Source organism: Panthera pardus, unplaced genomic scaffold (assembly GCF_024362965.1).
Source record: "Panthera pardus isolate Hobbes unplaced genomic scaffold, ASM2436296v1 HiC_scaffold_20, whole genome shotgun sequence".
NCBI lineage: Eukaryota > Metazoa > Chordata > Mammalia > Carnivora > Felidae > Panthera > Panthera pardus.
This window is the reverse complement of record NW_026526766.1, coordinates 91242049-91264837: the sequence shown is the minus strand read 5'-3', so window position 1 is coordinate 91264837 and position 22789 is coordinate 91242049. Positions and strand designations below refer to the sequence as shown.

Here is a 22789-nt window from a genome sequence, read left to right as displayed (position 1 = left end):
CCTCCCTCAAATATACCAAGACAGTCTGCTGCAGAAATGACGATCTTTTCAAGCAAGGGCGCTGGGAAAACAGGACCTCCACGTCCACAAAGTACGGTTTGCGCACTTACTCCCACCATATCCCAAAATTAATTCGAGAGGGGATCAAAGACCTCGATGTAAGAGCTAAGGCCATAAAACATTTACAAGTAAACACAAGAGAAAAACTTCATGACACTGGATTTGGAAGTGACTCACTGGAGAGGATGCTAAACACCCAGACAACAGAAGAAAAAAACAGCCACATGTGTCTTCATCGAAGCCTGTTAGGCATCGAAGGACACTGCCAGGGGAGTGAAAAGGTGACCGGTGGAAAGGGGGCAAGATCCGTGTGCCACGCACCTCGAGGGATTAGTATGCAGCATACATAAAGAACTTCTACAGCTCAATAGGATTGGACGGATTGGATTCGAAGGTGGGCAGAGGCCTTGAACAGGCATTTCTCCAAAGAAGACACAAGGATGCCCAACGAGTACAAGAAGAGGTGCTCAACGTCACCAACCGTGAGGGAAAAATGCAAATCAAATCAAAACCACAGTGGTAGGATTTCACGCCCACTGAGTGGCTGTCTCACACACACACACACACACACACACACACAGAAAACAACAGATGTTGGCGAGGATACAGGGGAATCGGAACGCTTGTGCCCTGTTGGCGGGAACACAAAATGGTGCAGCCACTGTGACTATTAGAGCAATTCTTCCAGAAACTGAACACGGGAACCGGCAAATCCACTTCTGGGTGTTTACCCAGAAGAAATGAAAGCAGGAACCAAACAGGCATTTGCACACCTGCGTTCACAGCAGCACCACTGTCCACAACAGCCAAAGGTAGGCATGGCCCCAACGTCCACCCACAGATGACAGAGAGACAACAGGTGGTGTATCCGTACAACAGAACGCTACTCCGCCTTTACGAAGAACTGAGTTCTTTTTAACTTATATATGTATATATATTTTTTTGAAAGCAAGAGAGAGTGCACAAGTGGGGGAGGGGCAAAGGGAAAGAGAGACAGAGAGAGAGAAAGAGAGAGAATCCCAAGCAGGCTCCACACTCATAGCAGAGCCCGACAAGGGTCTCAATCCCACGACCCTAGGATCATGACCTGAGCTGAAATCCAAGAGTTGGACGCTCAACAGGCTGAGCCACCGGGGTGCCCCACAAAGAATGGAATTCTGGCAGGCGCCACAAGGACATCCCCGGGGCCCGTGACGCTGAGCGAAAGAAGCCAGACACAAAAGGCCACATGTGACCTGATTGCAGGCACATGAAATGTCCAGAGCAGGCAAACCCACAGAGACAGGGAACCAGTGGGTGGTGGCCAGGGGCCGGGGTGCGGGACGGGAGAGGGCCGAGTTCCCTTCTGGGGTGACGAAAAGGCTCTGGAATGAGAAGGAGGTGGCGGCCACCCAACACCGCGAACGTACTGGGTTGTGCACTAAAATGGCCGAAACAATCAATAATATGTTACGTCCATTTTATCACAATACAAAATTGCTTTTAAAAAATGAAAGTCAAGGGGCGCCTGGGTGGCTCAGTCGGTTGAGTGGCCGACTTCGGCTCAGGTCGTGATCTCGCAGTCCGTGAGTTCGAGCCCCACGTCGGGCTGTGTGCTGACAGCTCAGAGCCTGGAGCCTGTTTCAGATTCTGTGTCTCCCTCTTTCTCACCCTCCCCCGTTCATGCTCTGTCTCTCTCTGTCTCAAAAATAAATTAAAAAAAAAAAAAATGAAAGTCAAAAAGGATCGCCCAGGATAAATATCCACGGGCTCCGGCCCAAGCTCCCTAATCCTGGAGTCGGGGGGAGGTGGGGGGGGCCTGTACCCCACACCTGCAGCACTGGGGGGGCGGGGGGTGAGGCAAAGCTCTCGGAGGGGCAGTGGTGAGGTCTCTCCCCGCCAACAAGGTCGTGGCCACACTCTCTGTGATTCAGGGGAGCCGCTCCCTACTCTCAGGCCGGATCCTACCGCTGACGCCAGCACTGCAGACCCCTCAGTGCCTTTACAAGAATCAATACCCCCTGAGAAGAGCCTCCCAGGGTGCCAAGAAAGAACACCTTGTTACAATTAATTATTTACATTTTGCTATTTTTTTTCTCTTCTCTCCTTCTTACTCTCATCCAGCATTTTTTGCTGCAAACATCAAATTGTCAGGCTTCCACAGAAACAATGTCTGGGGGCACCGGGGAGAAACAATTAGCCAATTAATATTTAATTGACTGTGGACAGAGGAAAAAAGGCAGGCATGAGCCATACCACACCCAGCAGAGAAAACGCTCTCAGCCGCTTGGGTGGGGCCTGCAGGGCAGAGCAGACCCAGAGGAGAGGACGACACACACTGGCCGGCTTGCCCGACACCCAGGGGGACGACAGGGCCACCCCCGGCAACCACGCCCCAGAGGCCATCCCCGCAGGGGTCTGACCCCAGATGGGGAAACCGAGGCCCAGAGAGGCGGGCAGCCTTCTGCCCTGGTGCAGCGAGGCCTGGGCGCACCCCTCCCGAGCCCATCTCCTCCACACCCCTGCTTCTCTGCTGTCAGGTGTGACCGTTTCCACCACATACACCCACGGTCCCGAATCCCCCTCTCTCCCCAGAAATGAGTCATCGGCAAGACGGAGTCAACAGGCACAGGGTGCTCGGAGACCTGGCCGCGTCTGGGGGCCGCCACCTGCCCGGGGCCCCGCCCAACACAAAGGCCCAGAGGACGCCGCCCCCCCCCCCCCCGCCCCGCTTCTGCCTCACACCCAAGACCTTCCCACGCTGGGGGGGGGGTGGGGTGGTGAGACCTGCAGGGACTCCGGGACCAACACCCAACCGCCCCCACCCCCGGCCAACGGCTCCCGTGGGAAGGGAGCAGAGGACCACGCCCACCCCAGTGCGTGTGCACGCGAGCGCCCCCCAGCGGCCGCATCTTAAAAGTAACTAGTGCGCCGTGGACTCTGTGGGACCAGAGCGCCTGGCCCACGACGTCACGGTGGCCGCAGCGTCAGCGCCTGGGGCTCATCAAACGAGCGACGCAAAGGCCTGGAGAGAACACCAAGGACTGTGCAGATTGGTGAACAAACAGGAAGAGGGGACGGACAGACACGTGGCAACGCGGGGCCTGGGTGCAGAGATAAGGGGTCCGATCGATACCCCGCGGCTGCCTGCTGCCTCCCTCCCTGGCCAGACGGCACCCGGGGGAACGTGTTGGTCGATGCGGGCGCTAAACAGAGAAATCAATGTTGGGGCTGGCGCAGCAGGGGCCGGACGAGGGGGCCGGACGAGGCGGGTGCTCCCGCAGGAACCACCGCTGTGCCCGGCCCACGGCCAAGGCTGCCAGCCACCTGCTCGGCGGGGTGGGGACGAGGGCTCCAGACCCAGCCCGCACAGCCGCACCCTGCCACGTCCTCCTCCACACTTCTCAGAAGTGGGCCGAGCTGCAAACCCATTTTACAGACGGGGAAACCATGGCCCCAGGGGGTGAGGCGACCGGTGCCGCCCAGGCCCCGATACCAGCCCCGGCCCTGCAGCATCACATTCCGTCTCGAGCCCCGAAAGCTGTCTCAGCGGCCCCACTTCCCCCTGGCTTCTAGAAGCACCAGTGCTGCCCAGGAAAGCAGGTAAGAGTAGGCTCACCCTGATGCAGCAGCCCCTGCCCTCCCTGCCTCCTCCCTGCCTCCTGAGAGGGCCCAAAGTGGTTTGAGAGCCACTGCAGGAGGGAATCACCGGCACCTGCTCTGACCTTCATTCCGAAAGTCATGCGTTCACTGCCCCGCATCTTTTAAAGGGCTAACGGTCAGCTCTATCCTGGTTTAAGCCTCTCACGGCCTCTCCCCAGACAGCACTGTGGGCCTCCACACCGACCTCCTGGCCATCGATCTGCCCCCCCAGCCTCCACACTGGCCTCTGGCCTAGCTCCCCAACCCGTGTGCAGAATTCCACAGGGCTGACCTCGCCCTGTCCCTGCACACAGCGGCCCGGCCGGGCGGGAGGGAAGGGGCAGCGGAATGCGTAACAACCGACCTCTGCCGGCAGGACCTGAACAGAGACCTCCCGTTCCCCCATCAGGATGCGTCTTCTCTCTGGGCCTCGGCTCCCTCCCTATATCATGAGGTCCCTGAGGGACGGCCGGAGCTCGTGGACCTAAGGAGGCCAGCACAGCAGCACGGAGCCCCGCACATGACCACTGCCACTCCTGACGGATGAGGGAAGGACAGCCCAGAGCCAGCCCTCTGCGACTCCCTGCAGCCTGGGGTTCGCCTCCTGCTGCATGACGTGGGCTGAGGAATGAGCTCACCCCGGGGGCCAGCGCGCAATAAGGAGGTGGGGCCACCACTCTGCCACCTCCAGGGACCAAAATGCCAGCAGAAAGCCACAGAAAGTGCAGTCTCACCAGGATCTTCTTTCCCAAAACTCCCAACTGGCTTCCAGGCCGGGGCAACGGCGTCTCTGGAAGGCCCAGCTGATGCGGGCCACCTGTTCCCACGCTGGGCCGTGTGCATCCAACAGGGGGCACGCAGGGAGAAGGGAAGGGTCCGCCTGTGGCAGGATTTCACCAGCAAGCCCCACATTCCCCACGCCCGCCCACCAAACCTAGTCCCTTTAATGCAAGAAACACCCAGGAAGCAACCAGAAAAAGGAAAGACTTCCGGAACCAACTTTCCGGGTCTGCCAGCTCCTGCCGGAGCCTGCCGGGTGACCCAGCAGGAAGAGGGACAAAGTACTCGATCAAGTCGACTGGGGCCCGTCTCGCACTTCCTCACTCAGACCTCGTATCGATGCCACACAGTGGGTCACAGCATCTGTGTTGTATGCATCCCTGTGGAAAGGAAAGCTCGAGGAGCCCAAGTAATTGCAAAGCCCAGATCCCACCCAGGCCTAGCGGACAGGAAGCCCCTCCCTCTCCTGCTGGCCGCGTCCATCGCCTCGCTCCAAAAGAATCCACATGAGAGAAGGTGCTGGAAGGAAGGCACAGTGGCTTCCCCCCGGTGAGCAGGGCTCGCTCCTTGGGGGGCTGGCTGCGCCCAGGGCTCCCGCCGCCCTCGAGGGTCTCCAGGGGTCCACCTGCCCACCACCCCACCAAGGCCTCTGCTGAGGGTCTGCCCGGGTGCCCTAAGCCAGGAAGCAGAGAACCCAGCCGACGCGGTCTGCCCCTCCCGGCACGCCTCCTGGGTTAAGAAAACACCTTCTGAAGCTTCGAGGGCCCCAAAACACCAGCTCCCCTCTGCACGTGCCCTGCTCGGCCCAGTCTGCCCCAGCGGAGGCCGCAGGAGAAGCCCGAGGAACTGGGGGGCGGGCTGGGTCTGCACACGGGAAGATCGTGGGAATCAGCCCCAGCTCCGAGCGGTATCCCCGGAGAGAGGGGTTCAGCGCTTTCCTCAGCAACACGGGCCGTGCATTCACTGTGCGTGATCCTCCCTAGGGCACGATCGCGGAGGAAATCCTCCTGGTGTCGTGGCTGAGAGAGGGGCCAGGGCCGGGCAGCTCCTGGGGAAGTCCCAGGGTTTTCACCTTCTCCTTTCTTCTACCGCTGATGGCACAACAGCTAATCTGGGCTCCCCCTTGGAGGGCAAAGGCCATGCAACTTCTCTGGTACGGCGGGTGCTCCACAAACGTGCCGTAAATTAACTGCTGGGTACATGGGGGGATGGTAGACGGATGTGTGGGGGGGGGGGGGCGGGCGAGTGGTGAGTGGCTACGATGATGGACGTGTGAACAGACAGTGGGTGGGTGAGTGGATGGGTGAATGAATGAATGAACGAATGCTTTTTCTCCCGAAGCAACGACTCCAACAATATGAAGGCTTGGGAAGCTGAGAGGTGGCTGTTTAGAAAAGGAACAACAAAACCCAGGACAGGGACAGGATCTGAACACCACAAACATTCTTAAATAAAACAAATAAAATAAATTTTAAAAAATCTGGAAATTTCTAAAGCAGCCTGAGACTAACCGGCGTCTCCGTAAGGATCCCTTCCCCACCCGGACGCCATGAACACCAGCAGCCAGTGAGAAAGAAACCCGTCCCTCCAATCCCTGGCCCTACACCCCACCCCCCCAGTCCCAAACCTGTGCCCCGGAAGAAGAAGCTTCAGCATCCCCCTGAACCCAGGCTCCCAGAAGGTTCTGGTCGGCAGCAATCGCCCGGCTACAGAGATCAGTCCTTTTGCCCCACTGGCCTCACCCGCCCAGGAGACGACGAGTCGGTTCTGATCCTACAGAGCTCGGTGTTCAGTAGCGGGACAGACGCTGCCTCCCTGCTGGCTGGGACTCTCATCGCTCCAGGGCCAACCGCGGGGGGCCAGAGGGAGGGCAGAGCATGCGGTCACATCTTCACGGTCTGACGTCAATGATGGCTGCCAGACCCATCGGGAAGAGCCGTGGTGTCCTGGCTGGGCTCCTGGAGGCCAAAAGGCGAATCCAGGCCCATGGGAAATCTCAGTAGATGTCCCTGAAGAGACGCATAGAAACTTGGCTGTGTCTCTGTGCCCAGAGGGACTCTGTGCAAGAACCTTCCCAGGCCCATCTCAGAAAACAGTGAATGAGAAACCAGACCAGCTCCGTATCATCACCAGCCCGGGAGGCCCAGTCTGCCTGCGGCTGTGCCCTGCCCTGCCCTGCCCAGCGCCACGGTCCAGGAGCAGGAGAGTCCCCGTGTGTCCGTGCACCAAGCAAAGCAGGCCGCAGGCGCTGGGGCTTTGCTGGCGATTTATTCTCGCAGGGTATCCCCCTCCCTGGACACCAGGAGAGGCCAGGGCCGCTATGGGGAGAGCACGACCCAGAGGCCCAAGCCTCCACTGGCCCCCAGCTTGGAAGTGCTGCTACCCACTCACAGGTTTCCCTCGATGAGAATCACGTGCAGGGCAGGAGACCCGTAAGGAGGACGCTTGGCCAGATGCATAGCGGGCAGAAGGGGCAGGCCAGGCTCTGCCCGGAGCCCCACGTGCCTCCCACGCTCCCACGCAGCCAACAAGAGGCCAGAGGCACGAGGGGAAGGGAGGTGAAAACAAGGGCGAGCTGCCCGGGACGGGCGCCAGGTGTCGGCACTCCACAAACCCAATTGCACTTTCTGCTCAACAGGCCTTACTGGGGGGGGGGGGGGGGGCATGGAGAAACTGAGCGACCCGGGCACAGCCGCTCACTGGACTCAAACACAGCCCGCGAGGGTGCAGAGTCTGTGCACTTAGCCATCCGGCCCCGTCTTCCAAAGATGCACACTTACGTCTTTACGAGGAAAATAACAAGGGAAAAAGCAGGAGATCTGCCGCTGATCTGTGAGGCTCTAGTTCTGTCCTGGCCAGACCTGGGGGCGGGGGCTGGACAGCGACACATGCCCGCCGTTTCAGGAGCAGCTACTGACGGCTGGGTGCCACGCCGCCTGCATAGCCAGGCAAACCGAGGTCAGAGGCACCGTGTCACCGGCCCAGTGGTCGAGCCAGTAAGCAGGGCGAGATTTTCAAGCGGTCTGACTCGAGGGTCACACACGGAAAGCAGAGGCAGGATGGGGGAGCTCTGCCCGAGCCCTGCCCCTCCTGGAGCAAAGGGTCGTCGGCGCAGGGCATGAACCGAGGCCCCCCCCCCCCCGCCCCCTGCACACAGCTCAGCGCCGGGGTCTGGGCCATCACACCACCTCCACACCACGCCTGGCTCCCCACAGCAGATGCCACGGTGTGGCGAAGCATCACCAGTGACCGTCACAGCGCACGTGGGCGGACCGGAGGCCAGCTCGGAAGCGGCGTCCTCGCGGCCCCTCTGGGTGGACCTGGCACGTCCACCTTGGACCCAAGCCGCCTCCCCGGAACCGCCGATGAGCGCGAGGGGTGCCCCCTGGCAAACCGCGTGGCCACACGGCTGGCGAGTCGCAGGATGAGAGTTTGATCCGAATTTACGTGCGCCTGACATCACCGCATTCGGCTGTGGCAAATCAAAAGCAAAAGGGAATTGCAGCCTGGGTCATTTGCATTTTAACTATTCGCCAAGAAATGAACTTGGCCGAGGTTTATCCCGTCTTTTTCTCCATATGGTTATTTTAACTACCGGTTGTGTGCTTGAGTGTGTGTGTGTGTGTGTGATCCCGAGTGTGGATGCACGAGTGCGTATGAAAGCATGTGAGTGCAAAGCAGTGTCTCTGCGTGAGTGTGCACACAGGTGAAGAGCGTGGGTGTATGTCCGGGAGGCCCCTCTCCAGAGCCCAGGGCACTGCCGCTCCCCAGGAGAAAGGAGAACGGGAGAGGAGATCCAATCCACTGGAAAGCAGCCCCGCGGACTGGGAAGCCCACTTCTAGGAGAGGAAACCTGCCTGGCCCCACCCCAGCCTCGGTTGCCGCTCGGACACACGCGGCCCGGGGCACAGGGAACTGACTGAGCTGTTCAAGGGGAAACGGAAACCTCTATGAGGTGCTGATCACACAGACATGGGTTCTTGAGCCGGTCCCTGAATCTCTTTCTTAGAGGATTTCAGGACCAGGGAAGAGGGGGGACACCATCGGGCCAGGTGGCTTATGGGAAAATCCTAGCTACTGACAGTAATCTGACACTTCATCGCGTCTCAAGGAAGGTTCCTCTGCGAACGGACTTCTCAGCGCTTGTGACTGCAAATACAAAATTCTCCCTGCGTTTCGTAAATCACGTATTCGTAGAACGTTTCCTCAAACACCAAGTCCCCGGTAATGGTCCTCGGATAGATTAAGCAATAAACATCTCCCGATACTTCCCATCAGCAGGTGGAAAGTGGCTCGCTGGGCAGTCCGGGAAGCGACTGTCTCACAGAGCCCGTGCCAGCGCAGCCGAGGGCAGAGCTCCCCGGTGCCGTCCTCTGAGAGCCCACGGGGCCGGGGGGCCACCCGACTCCAGGCAGCACAGAACAAGGCCTTCCCTCAAGCCCTCGGCCTCCATCCAGCAAACGGTATCATGGTCCCGACTCCAGCCATTTAAAAGGATGTGCTTTCAGATGGCAGGTGACATCTCTGGCCACTATGAAGGCAGGCTCACCAGGGAGCCAGCTCACAAACGAGCTGAAACCCCCCTCCAGCCTCCGGCCTTCGTACCTGCCCGGCCCCAGGTACCTTCTCACCCGCACCCACAGGGCTTCTGCGGGACAGCTGACAAAGGGCGCTTCCGAGAACACGGGGAGACTTCTGAGCTGCTTGGCCCAGGCCTCGAGGATCACCTCCAGGAACCCTGGGGGTTCGGGTCATCACCCCCTCCTCGCCCAACACGTGCTGGGAGCCAGGCTGCTCTCCTGGCATTGAGCGTAACCGCCACGGATCTTTCCACGAGTAAACGTGCCCCTGCAGCATCTCAGGCGACCCCCAGGCGGGCTGGCGGTGACACCTGCCCGACTTCCCGTGAAGAGTGGAGATTCGGGGGAGCAAGTGTACGTCAGATGCCCCGGCCAGGGAGGCAGGGCCAGGGCTCCGCCCCCGGCTGTGTCCTAGTCCACACCCTGCCTTCCCTCTGCCCTCCCGGATTCTGGACACCTGACCTCACCCTGGGTGTGGCGAGACCTGGAGGAGGCAGGCCTGTCCCGTCGGGGCCCCCCCGCACAGAGCCGGCGCTCGGCCACCGTGCCCGGACACTCACCTTCCCAAAGTCTCGGACATCGAAGAGGTCGAAGGGGTCAAACAGCTCGCTGTTCCGGAGTCCGAATTTATCATGGCAGACTTTCAAGAAGGTGCGGATGTTCTTTAAACACAGGAACTAGAGGAGAGAAGACAAGAGCACTGAGCCCCCAGGGTCTGTGAGAAGAGCGTCAAGGCAGCGGCGGGTGCCCGGACGCACATTCCTGACCTGGGGGGGGCCTCACCACCGCTGCCCCGCTGGGCCAGAGGTCACAGGCGCCCCCAGCTCACCCCGGCCACTCCTGACCCTTTGTCCCGCCTCCCTGCCCAGGGGGACCCAGCACTGACGATCGCGGCTGCAAATGTAGTCTCGAATCAGCAACACCAGCATGTGAACACACGGGCACCTGCACACGTGCGCCCCTCACATACACACACGCGTGCATGCACATGCACACGCACACACACCGGTCTTCCCTGGCGCAGGCCCGCCCCAATTATCGTAGATGTGATGAAACCAAAGGCCGGGAGCGGTCCGTGGAAGCCGTCCGTGGCGGACCCCGGGAGTGGACACGCCAGCCGCGGTGGGAGGCTGGGGGCGCACAGGGCCAGGGTTCCCGATCAGCACTGGGGCACCTCCTCCACCCGGTGACCCGGCGACACTGGGCCTGGCAAAGTGACGGGGGCTGGAGGCTTGGGGCTGGGGGTGAACGGGATGGCCGGCTGCGGTCCCTGTGGAGAAGCTGCTGGTGAAGGACACACGGGGGCTGCGGGCCGGGCCTCCTGGAGAGCACCATCCGGAGTTGTTCTGGCCCCAGGTTCGAGTCCTGTCCACTGATTCCAACTTACAGGACCAGGGACAGCGGCTTCGGCGCCTGTGGCCCGGTTTCCGAACAGGACGTGCCTGGCTGGGCCGTGCACCGTGATGGCACAGAGAGAGCCATGCCGTGCGACGACCGTCGGTCCACCCGTCCAGTCAGCAAGGGCGCGTCAGAGGCAAGGACAGCAACGTGTGGGCTGAAGGGGCCCGGAACTTCAGACCGGTCGTCCCCACCAGTAACCATTCACTAAGGGCCCGGGGGGCTCCACGGCAAGAGAATCACAGGGCCAGCGCCAGCCCCCCGGAAACGCAGACGCGGGGACAGATGGAAGGAAGGACAGGCCAGAATCAGAAGGTACGGTCGACCTGGGGAACCAGCTGCTCAGAGAATGCCCTCGAGGCACGCGGCGCCCCGGCCTAGCACCCACCCCGGGCGCCCTCCACCCTGGGCCGCTCCTCCTGTCCTGGCCAGGGTGGGTCACCGGTCACGGCCGATGCTGACGCACCGGCTGTGTGGGGGTTTTCTGAATGTGCGAGAGCAAACCGCAGACATGACCCCGGTACCCCCAAACGTGTGAGTGCCCCTAAGGACAAGGAGGCCCCCTTCCCCGAGCTCAGCACCAGCGTCCGTGTCCGTGAACCATCGTGGATCCCACACGCCCTGGTCTGCAGACGGCACGGACTCCCATTTCTTCAGTAGACAAAGGACGACCAAGATGCGTCCAACAGCAAAACACGTTCTGGCCTGAGGCCCGATCCCGGCTCAGACCTGATGCTACTGCTCACGTCTCTTTCATCCCCATGAGCCTACAAGAGTACGCCCCCACAGAACCTTCTGGAAGGATGGATAAGTTCGAGGTATGTGTTGTCCAGCAGGGCAGCCACCAGACACATGTGCCCCCTGAGCACTTGAAATGAGGTTAATCTGACCGAGAGACTACATTTTTAATTTTTTTCTAATCAATCTAAGTTGCACAGCCATAGCTGTTGGGGTGGACAGCCTTGTCTGCCATTCCTGAAGCATCGAGACTCGGACGGAGGGACGCTAGGAGTCCACTTACACGAGGCACCCAGAACAGGGAGTCACAGAAAGAACAGTGGAGCCGGCCGGGGCGGACAGGGAGTCAGTGTCTCACGGGGACGGATGTAGCCTGGGGTGATGAACGAGTTCTGGAAATGACAGAGGTCTTGTCAGGTGACACCGTGACACCGTGATGGTTAAGATGGGGGCGCCTGGGGGGGCTCAGGTCACGATCTCGCGGTTCGTGAGTTCGAGCCCCGCGTCGGGCTCTGTGCTGACAGCTTGGAGCCTGGAGCCTGTTTCGGGTTCTGTGTCTCCCTCTCTCTCCGCCCCTCCCCTGCTCTCTCTCTCTCTCTCTCTCTCTCTCAAAAATAAACATTTAGGGGCGCCTGGGTGGCTCAGTCGGTTAAGCGTCCGACTTCGGCTCAGGTCATGATCTCACGGTCCGTGAGTTCGAGCCCCGTGTCGGGCTCTGTGCTGACAGCTCGGAGCCTGGAGCTTGTTTCAGATTCTGTGTCTCCCTCTCTCTGACCCTCCCCCGTTCATGCTCTGTCTCTCTCTGTCTCAAAAATAAATAAACGTTAAGAAAAATTAAAAAATAAATAAATAAATAAATAAAAATAAATAAATAAACATTTAAAACAATGGTTAAAATGGGGACACCTGGGGGACTCAGTCGGTTGAGTGTCCTACTCTTGATTTCGGCTCAGGTCATGATCCCAGGGTTGTGGGATCAAGCCCCACGTCAGCACGGAGCCTGCTTGGGAGCCTCCCTCCCTCGCACACGCGCTCTCTCTCTCTCTCTCTCTCTCTCCCCCTCCCCCACTTGCATGCTCTCTCCCTTAAAAAAAAAACAGTAACAAATAAATGAACAAATAAAATATCAATGGTTAAAATGGTAAATCTTGTACATCCTGTATTTTACCGCGACGGCCAGCAAAACCGCGGAAGCTGGGAGGGGCCCCGAGAGAGAGCCAGGCCCACGGCTCGGCCGGGAAAATACACTTTCACTGCCCTAAGCCCCCCGGTTTGTGGCCGCCAACACGCCGCCCCAGCTGGCACCCGCTCGTCCCCGCTGGTCTCAGACCCTCCCGCCCACCCTGCGGCCTCGGCCGGCTCCGTTGCTGTCTGAGCATCGCCTGACTCCAATCTCCCCGAAGCGTCCACTTTATTTCCTCAGCCTCCCATTTTTAGAGTTAATTACACAGCTCCTCGCCATAATCGCAGCCGGCGAGGCCAGGCTTCCTTTCGGGGCTCAGGACGGGCGGGCGCCCCTTGCCCTGTGGGCACAGCGTCTGCCCGCCTGGCCCCTCCCCAACGGCAGCCGCGTGGGCCCCAGCCTTCCACGGCGAGCCCGGTGCCGCTCAGGGCCCACGAAAGGCCGGCCCTGGGGAAACTGAGGCACACAGACAGGTTCTGACCCCAGAGAGACGGACACGGCAGAACCGGGAGGAGGGGGCCTCCTTCACGGAGACCTCCCCTTATGTCCGCCCACCTCTGCGGCTCTGCCATGATGCCCTCACTCCCCACCCTCCAATCAGTCACCCATTTCTCAGGAGAGGAAACTGAGGCTCCCGAGCCAAGACTGGAACCCACATCTGCTCTGGGATAGGGACGTCCTTCGAGAGGACGGGTGTCCGAGAGTCCCGGTGCTTCCTCTTGGCCAATGTGCTTGGCAAGTGGCGCACGGTCCCTCCACCCCCCTCATCGGCCACGGACAGGGGCGGCAAGGGCGGGCCGGCCCCGTGCCCGGACTCGTGGCTCCTCCCTCTTTCCACCAAGCGGGGGCAGCTGCTGTTTCTGCAGCTCCAGTCCAATCGCCCGATGGCCGGCCTCTCCTTCCCCACCGCCCTGGGCCCAGGAGGGGCGGCGGCCGAGGCCTGGACAGCCAGAAGCTCACGGTCCCTCGCTCAGACAGCTTCAGACTCTGGGAAAGAGGCTCCCGAGGGCGAGACGGGGAGAGAACGTCTCGGCACATCCCAGCCACAGGCTGAGCGACGGCAGGTGAGGGAGGGCCCAGACAGCGGCCAGTGCCAGGCCGGAAGCTGCCCATCCTTGTCCTGAGGCCCGAGAAGGGCCGGCTGCTGGCCGTGTCCCTGTGGCCTCAGGGGCGAGTGGCCTTCTTCTCTTTGCTTGGTCCTCCAGGCCCTGGACGAAGGACGGCCAGACACAGCTTCCCTGGCATCTGGAGGCGAGCGCACGGCCCCAGAAGTCCTGCTTAGCGGCCACAATAAGGGTCTGTCCCGGGACAACTGGCCCTGTGACAAGTGACAGGCGGCCCAGAGCCGAGTAGGCCCCCGCTGTGTTTGCTTAGGGCACTGCCCTGCCCGCTGCTCCCCAACCCCGGCCCACGGGGAGGGCCCTGGCCACCGTGCCAAGAGGCGGGCCGCCTGCGCAGCGGACTCCCGACCCCTCCGTCCCGCCTACTCGTCAGGCTGAGATCAGATTAGCCGGAACGCCCAGGCTCCGTGCCCAGCCGCCCTCCGCCAGCCTCGCAGGGCCTGCTGCCCACTGTCAGCCGTCATTCAGCCCCCGGAAGGCCTGCCCCAGCGAGGGGATCCCGGGCACGAGAGGCAGAGTCGACCCCAAGAGCCAAGACCCCGCATCTGAGCCTCGAGGCCTCCGCGCGCCCCCCGGTGTGACCCACGATGGCCACTTCTCTTTGGTGGCTTTGACACCAACCTGCTGATCGGGGAGCCACCGCCTGCCACACACGGAGGAGACACCGGGCGGGGCTGCCTTCACACCTCCGTGGCCTCTCCTGTGACCCCTCGAAGGCGAGCTGGAATCGCAAATCGGACACCCTGCCCCCAGAACTCACACCCACCCAAGGTCCACCACGCACGCCCAGTGCCGGGGACTCTGTGTCGTCCCCACGTCCCTCAGGGGCTGCCTGTGTACTTCAGCAGGTGCACGGGGGGAAACTGAGGCCCAGAGAGGCAAAGCTTCTTGCTCAGCAGGCTGCGGCCGGGGATGTGCGGTCGGTCTGAGCGGGGTTTCCGTGGAGGGAGCTCACGGCACCCGGGCACCAGACGTGCCCCGCCCCCCTGCAAAAACCCACTGGACGCCTGCAGGGGCCCTGGAAAGCGTGGGATGTGATTACCCCATTCCACAGACAGACAAAGTGAGGCTCGCAGAACACCCCTCCGGGTGCCCCCTGACCTCCTCCTGCAGGGCCTGTGTCAGGGGAAGCCCCATGACCGCCTCGCCCTCTGCGTCAGGAGGCCAGGGGCCCTGCTGCCCCCCACGGTGATGCTCAGCCGACGTGGGGCTCCACCGGGAAAGCCCCAGGTTGGGCTCCGCAGAGACCCCTGACCTTCCCTTGGCCCCTGTAAGTTGTCCCTGACCGGAGAGGCTGCTCCCCATGTTCCAGCCCTCCACCAGGGGCAGGACACGGCGGCCCAGCTCCTGACCCGCAGCTGGCACTTCTGGTGGGGACAGCCCCGGCCAGGCCGTTCCAGCTCAACCTGTCCTCTCCGTGCCTGTTCCTCCATCTGTAAAACGGGGAGAGAAAATCCTGCCCTCTGACTTCCGGGACCAGCGGACACTGGGGGCTCCTCCCTCGGGACATCCTGAAGTCCCTGCTCCCAGAGCCCCTGTGACGCCGCGCCCGGGGAGAGTGGAGGCAGACGACTGGCCCCCACGACCCAGGGCCCTGTGATCTGCGCTCAGGGCCAACCTCCCTCCTGGAGCTGGGGAGCACCCACACCCCAGACGGACCCGGGCCCTTGGTCCACACCTCTGCTGGCCTCTCACTGCTCAAAGCTGCGGCCCAGAGGCTGGGGGAGAGGGAGGGAGGGGGCCAAAGGCCTCCAGGGGGTGGTGTGTCTGAGGCTCTGGGCTCACAGTCAAGACGGAGGGACCACGAGGAGACACACGGCACTGTCTCCCACGCCCCCCACGGCCGGGACAGCACAGCCCCCGAGGGAGATGGGGTGTGTCGACCTCATCAACACGACAGATTTCCTTTCAAAATCCCTGCATCTTTCTGAGGCAGGCGGAGGCGGGGGCGGGGGCGGGGCTCCGTATTCGACTTTCCACGGGCATCGCGGAGTGTTCCTGAAACGTCCCAACACGGGACAGTAAAGCTGCACCTCACGATGACAAATCACATGCCGTCCCTCTGGAGTGACACCGACCGCCCGGGGCCACGCTGCTGAGGCCTGCGGATCAGACGCCCTGACTGGCAGCTGACACGTCTTTGATCAATAAAAAATGGGAAAATGAATTAATTTCCTGCTTTATTTATGCCACGCTCATTCCAAAAACCTTTTAAAATGGCTTCATTACTATTTAATCGGTGCAGTTCGCTGGAATGGATCTTTCGAATTCGGGGCCCTTGGGGTACATGAACAGGTGGCCTTGAGGTGACAGGCTAGTCAGACCTTCCCGTGGGGATAGAAACGGAGGCCAAGTGTCCCCGCGGGTCCCAAACACCTGGGTCAATGACCCACGCGGGGCTCACTATCTAGTGAAAGAAGGAAAGAAGACGGGACTATGAAGCATGCTTGGGTGTCCCGAGGGCTGGCATTCCAAAGTGGCCCTGCTTCCCCCCAGCAGCCATGACCCGTGAAGGCTTCAGCGGCATCTGGGGCCCCCTGGGCAGGTGCCACTGCGTGGGGGAAGCCCTCACTTCCCGAAGCGTCTCTTCCAAAAACAAGCAGGCAGGTGGAATTTGGGGCTGGCCTGACCACCTGCTCCTGCACACGTCCGTACCGCCCGCGGGCCTCCCCGCGCCAGCCGGTGTGGGTCCGCTGTGCCAACAACTCTGGGGACGGAGATCATTTATCATCCATTTCAGATGGGGACGCTGAGGCCCGGGACGTCAGATGGGGGGCGCAGCCCGTGCGGCTAGTTAGCATTAACCCCGAGAGGCTTCCCTCGCCGGCCCGGGCCGAAGCCGCGGTGACTGTCCCGGCTCCACGCAGGGAAAGTGCAGGCCCAGCGGGGACTTATCTGTGCGGCATCTGGGGCTCGGTTACGTCTGCTCGGTTTAACAGGAGCTCTGCCTCCGCTCAGGCCACCTCCCGGGCTGCGCACGCACCGGGCTGCTGGAGGCACTGGGGCCAGGCCGGGCTCCCCGCCGGGAGTGGGGGCGGCATCCCCGTTGTGCAGCGGCGGTGGGCCGAGGCCCGGGCCTCACCCCACCTCAGCCCGCGGGCAGGCAGCCTGACCCACGGCCGCTAGCCTGTCACCAACCAGAGGGACAGAAAGGACACAAGGCAGCAGCGTCTCAATTCACCGTGTGGCAAGCCTCCTAAGTATGTCACACACAGATGGGCCGCAACATCGCCAGGTGGCGTTTCCGCTTTCTCCAGCAACAAACAGCCGCGGGGCCCCCGCCAGGCACTGCGCGGAGCCCGGCATGGGTCCTGTCTGCCTCCCTTCTCAACACGGGCCGCACGCCGTTCCGAGGTGGAAACACAGCGTGAGGACCGCCTTCTCCAACAGGCGGCCGGGAGAGGGCCCAGGTCTGACCAGGGAGGGTCGGCTGCCGTGTGGGGGGCTCAACTCGGGCTTTTCTCGGGCTGATTCCCGCACGGGCCTGGTCCCGGGGACCTCCGGCTCCTAGCAAGTCAACAGGCCCCCGTACAGACTAAGCCCCCGAAACCCAATGCACCGGGCTCCCCACCAACTGCCACGCCAGTCTGTCTGCAGCCCCCGAGCTGTGGGAAGCGGGTTCTGAAAGGTTAGGAAGTACAAGGGGTGTGCTGGTGGCAGGCAGAGCCGGGCTGCGTGGGGCCAGCGTCAGCTGCCAGGTGCTACCTCTCTGTCCCGATCTTCACGCACCTGCTCGCCAATGCTCGGGAGTAAACTCCCCGCGGAAAACAATCCTGGACGAGTACCACTTCGGAGGCCTCGGCAGAGCGGGTAAGCAGCTGACGCCCATTCAGACCTAGTGAGCAGACACTTAATAGGCGCCTTCTGTATGGCAGGCCCTGCCCCGGGGTCCCAAGGCCCAGAGGACACGCCTGTGGGCCCACAGCTGTCTGAGAAAAGAATCTGTGATTTCCGTCCGATACCTGGATGGAAATTGTTCCCAGCAGTCCTCAAAAGACCCGCCGCTCCGGCTAATGGCCTGTGTGAGCCAGAGGGATAAAGAGTGGCCGGTGTTATGGAGACTTCAAGGTCAGGGTGGAACCAAAGGTTTTCTACAAAGCCAGCAGGAAATTGCTTTTCTAGGATTTCCCTGTGCAGCCGACCGTCTTCCCTGAGCCGGCTTCTGAAGGCCGGAGGGTTCCAATCCTGCCCTCCCGCTGCCTGGCCGGTCCAGGCAGGCCCGGCTCAGAGAGATTAGCTCAGCCGCTGCCTGGAGCGGTGCCCCCTCCCCCGCCCCCCACCCCGAATCCACGGCCCCCCGTCTCTCTCCTGCAGCCTGGCCCAGACCACCACCACCGGCTGGCAAGCCTTCTGCGACATGGCGCCTGTCCCCCTGCCACCTCCCTTTCCCCGTCTTCTTCCTTCTAGAAAAGCGGCCTCCGCTATTTTTGTTTTCCTGTTGCCCGCGGAAATTAGAGCCAAACGCCTCCCTTAATGGCCAGCACGCACCAGATTATCGCACCCCCGGCTGAACAAGCGAATCTCATTATCCCTTCCTGCTGTGCTGAAAACATTGAGGGGAAACAGCTTCCGAGACAAGAGGGCGAGACAAGAGGGCGGCAAGAAGCTTCTCCACGCCCTGAACCAAGGCAGACGCCGCCCTTCCCTGGGAGGATGGCATGGTGGGGACGGGCAGAGGACGAGGCCCCTCGCCAGCCACGTGTGCCACCAAGTGTCAAAACCCTGCCCGGACGGCTGCCCGATGGTCAACCCTTCTCTGGGGGGTGGTGGGGGTGGGAGACAAGAGTGGGCACTTGGGGAAAGTCAGAGTGCAGGGGGAGGGGGCTCTGAGGACTCCTTCCTTTGAAACAGACCCCTCCCACCATGTCCCCAGGTAGGGCCCCCGATGGGGCCTGCCGATGCGCCCCCTGGAGAGCCCCTCCCCGCTCTGGGGGTGCGCACAAAGCCCCAACCATGGGGGGCAGCAGTCACCCACGGGGCAGGGTCCAGACCCAATCAGGCAGCCTCACCTCCTTCCCCGGGCAGTCGGCGAGCTCCATGAGGCCCACGGCCAGGAGCCCAGCCTGGACACGGGGCCTGTCACTTCACCTCTCCGAGCCTCGGCTTCCTTCCCTGTCAAAGAGGGTGATACCCACAGCAGCCGCCACCGGGGGCGAGCCGCGTTCCCCACACCAGGGAGCCCGCTCGGGCCATTAGGCCAATCAGCTCTGCTGATGTTAACGTGAGCCGTGAAGCACGGACGTGATCCCCAATTTACAGATGAGGAGACTGAGGCTTGAGAACATTATTTACCAAGTGTAGGGGGTTGCACGGCGACCCCCAAAGACACATGCCTGTGTCCTGACCTCTAGAATCAGTGAATATGATGTTATTCGGCCAAAGCGTCCAGGCAGATGTAATTAAGGATCTCGAGGTGAGATGCTCCTGGGTCGGGGAGGCGCTAAATCCAACGGCAAGTGTCCTTTATAAGAGACACAGCAGAGTCACAGGAAGAAGAGGAGAGGCCGTGTGAGGACAGGGCAGAGACAGGAGGGACACTGACCCGAGCCAAGGGGCACCTATCTGGGGCACCAGGAGAGGCGGGAAGGACGGAGGGAGCACGGCCCAGACCCGATCTCGGAGTCCCGGGCTCTGGAGCTGGCAGAGTGGGAGTTTCTGTGGCTGTAAACCCCCAGCGTGTACTCATTTTTCACGGCAGCCCTGGGCCGCCCGCCGGGCAGAGGCCGCCCCCATGCCCTGGACCACCTGCTACGTGACCTCAGCACAACCAGAGATGCCAGAGCCCTCGTGTCCTTGGCGAAGGGCTGTGGGGTGGAGGGAGGCGTGGACGGGTGGATGAAGTGGGCTCGGAGGAAAACCTAAGGGAAGAATCCCCATTTCTTCTAGCTGTCGCCCGGCCCTCCGCCGCTCACGCTGCCCGCGGGGCCCCCCATGGCCCCGCTCGGCTGGCACACTGACGCATCCTCCGGCTGTGACTCAGGGCTCTTTGGGGACAAGGGCCCCAAAAAAGGCTCTCAGCCAGGTGGGCCGCAGACCCTCCTCCCTGCCACCTCCCTCTGAACATCGCGGTGCCTGGTCCAGCCCCGGACACCGCTGAATCGAGGCGTGGGGCCCAGGCAGACCCAGCCAGCTCTCAGGCAGACAGATGTGGGTTCAAATCGGAGCCTTCCTGCTGCCGCACCCTCCCGGGGACCTCCCGTCCCCAGGACCCTAGCTCCAGGCTGAGTGCACTTCTCGGGGGCCCCAGACCCCCCATCCAGTGGTTGCCTCCATCTTGCTATGGGAGGGCGCCCAGCTCGAGCACCCCAAAACTCACCCCTTGATGTCCCCCCGCTGTGAAAGCCACCCTCTCACCCAGGGGCCGCAGCCCACCTGGGGGCAGCTAAGAGCCCCTCACGCTTGCCCACTACAGCCCGGTCATGCACGTGACCTCCCACCCACGGCAACCCAGTGCATTACAGGAAGCACCTTTGAGGTCCGGCCGCCACGAGCACAGAGGGACACAAAACGTCCTCCTCGACCGTGCCAGCCGTGCTGCAGGAAGCACCCCTCAACACAGCACGCGGTTGCTCGTGGAGAATCCCTCCTCCAGTGGGCACACGTCATCTCGAGAAGGGCAAAGTGTCCTGTCCGCTTATGACCCCACAGCTCCCGGGGGGGGGGAGGTCAGAGACGAGAGGGGAGCCCCAGGGACTGCCACTTTCCCCCAGAGACACACACACACAGCCCGTCCGTCCACCCATCCCCACACCCAGAGTCAAAGCTGCTGAGTCAGCTCTGTCACCGTGGGGGGGACACCGTGGGTGTCTACGAGGAGCCCAAACTGGGGACAGGCCTCTCTGGGCTGCCTCCCGCTCTGCAAGTGCCACAGGCCCTTTCAAGAGCCATCTCTCCCCAGGGCGCCTGGCTCAGCTCACGATCTCGTGGTTCACAGCTTTGAGCCCCGCGTCCGGCTCTGTGCTGACAGCTCGGAGCCCGGAGCCCGCCTCAGATCCTGGGTCTCCCTCTCTCTGCCCCTCCCCCACTCGGGCCCTGTCTCTCCGTCTCAAAAATAAGTGAACGCTAAACCAAAATTTTTAAAGACCCACCTCTCCCCAGAAGCCAGAAAGGACCCCAAGTGCCCAGCGGCCCATAGCAGGTGCTTAGAGTGGCCCCGAAGGCTCCGGGGGGGAGGGGCTCAGCCCTCGTCTGGGAACAGAAGGTCAGGCAGTAGTGGCCGCTGACAGCTCACTGTGCCCCCGTCACTGCCACTGACCCCACAGCCCCCCTGTGTGGGACGTGCAGCCAGGCGGGGCGCACCGGGGGGCGTGTGCAGGTGTGGGTGCGTCTGTGTCGCGACCAACAAAACCAGGCACAGATACGTCTGCAGGTGGACGAGGACTCGGGGAAACGTTTCTGAAGTCCAAGCAGGTGGAGGCTCCGACGTCAACACGGTTTTTTCTGTTTCGAGACGCGCTTCATTTCCACCCGACCGCCGTCGGCACCAGACACGCAAGCTCGGCCTGGGGGGGGCACCGCGTCCTGCTGCCCCAACAGACGCCTGCCCCGGAAGCAGGAGGCTCTGCCAGGCCCGGGGGCGTCCCCACGGGGGCGGCGCTGAGGGCCCCTCCTCTGAATACCCGTCAGTGGGGTCTCCGCCCGTCGGGAGCCCTGGTCCCTCAGGGACACAATCCTTCCCTCGATCAAACACCCACCCATGCCCCGCGTCTTCCCGCGCCCTTGATGGCCCAGATTAGGGGCCCCGCAGGGAGCCACCCCTCCATGAAGAAGCCGGGGAGAGGGTCCAACTCCTGAGGCTGACACCAGGCGCCCCCACCTCCTCTCCACCCCCCAGCCTCCCTCACACAAGGGACGCCCTTTCTTTACACACAAAATCTCAGAGGCGGCTTCCCAAGTCACTTCTCCCCCCATTCACGTGCGGAAGAAATTTCTCTTCCCACGTGACCGCTGCCCATTCACGGGCTCACAGAGACCAGCCGTTGACCTCCGAGAGGAGCTGCAGCCACTGGGGAGAGGGCACACGGGGGCAGGGCCTCGTCTCCCCGGACCCGTCGCGGCCGCCCCGTCAGCCAGGGCGGGCAGGTCACTGGAGGCGCACGGACTCTTGGCGCACAGCTTGCCGGGGACGGCGGACAGGTCTCTGCCCCGCTCAAAGCCTCGGTTTCCCCACCCAGTGAGCCTGACCGCAGCCCCTGGGGCTCGGGGAGGCAGAGCCGGTGGGGGGCGGGTGGGGGGTCTGCAGCTTTGACAGGGGAGGGGACCAGACCCCAGCTCACACCCACTAGGTGGACGCTACAAAACGGAAAGTCACAAGCGTAGGCAAGAACTGTTCTGGAAAGCAGTTCGGCAGCTCCAAAACACGTTAAAAACAGAATTGCCACATGACCCGCGATCCCACCTCTGGTCGTTCTCTGAAGAACTGAGCGCAGAGGCCCGAAGGACGCGCACGGCTGTGTTCGCGGTGGCCAGAAGGCGGAAGCCGTCCGCGTACCGACAGGCGACGGACCAGCAAAACGGGGGCCAGCCGCACCACGGAACAGCACCCGGCCTTAAAAACGAAGGAGATCCCGGGGCGCCCGGGCGGCTCAGTCGGTTGAGCGGCCGACTCGTGATCTCGGCTCAGGTCGTGATCGCAGGGTCATGGGATCGAGCCCCGCATCGGGCTCCGCGCTGAGCGTAGAGCCTGCTTGCGACTCTCTCTCCCTCTCCCTCTCTCCCTCTCTTTCTCTCTCTCTCAAACAAGAAATAAAAATAAAAATAAAAAGGAAGGAGATCCTGACACAGGCTGGCCTGGAGGACGCAACGGAAACGGCCAGATGTAAAAGGACAAGGATACAGGGTCTGCTCCCGTGAGGCCCCAGAAAAGCCGCATTCATAGAAACAGAAGGCAGAACGGTGGAGGGGCACCTGCCAGGGGGGCCCAGGCGGTCAGGTGGCCGACTTCGGCTCAGGTCATGATCTCACGGTTCCAGGAGTTCGAGCCCCGCATCGGGCTCTGTGCTGACCGCTCAGAGCCCGGAGCCTGATTCGGATTCCGTGTCTCCCTCTCTCTCTGCCCCTCCCCTGCTCATGCTCTGTCTCTTTCTATGTGAAAAATAAATAAAACATTAAAAAAATTTTAAAAACAAATTAAAAAAAAAAACAAATTAGAAAGAGCGGTGGGGTCAGGGCCACAGGAAGCGGGGAGTGCAGGCTTGTGTGTTGGGTGGCCTCGGTTTTACAAGGTGAAAACGATTCTGGAGTCGGATGGAGGCGACGGCCTGTCACTGGACTGTGCCCCAAAAAGCGCCTGAGACAGCGGACTTCCT

At 61.8% G+C, this 22789-nt stretch overlaps 1 protein-coding gene across 4 annotated transcripts in view; it reads right to left on the bottom strand.

Moving 5' to 3' along the window:
* VAV2 (vav guanine nucleotide exchange factor 2) overlaps positions 1–22789 on the bottom strand; it is a 162956-nt gene that overhangs the window by 120370 nt on the left and 19797 nt on the right. For all 4 annotated transcript variants that reach the window (XR_008424394.1, XM_053908505.1, XM_053908507.1 and 1 more), the window contains exon 2: positions 9602–9718. Coding sequence is in view for 3 of the 4 variants with exons in the window: in XM_053908505.1 (XP_053764480.1) it covers positions 9602–9718 (117 nt within the window). In the remaining variant the exon portion in view is untranslated. The remainder of the gene's footprint in view (positions 1–9601; positions 9719–22789) is intronic.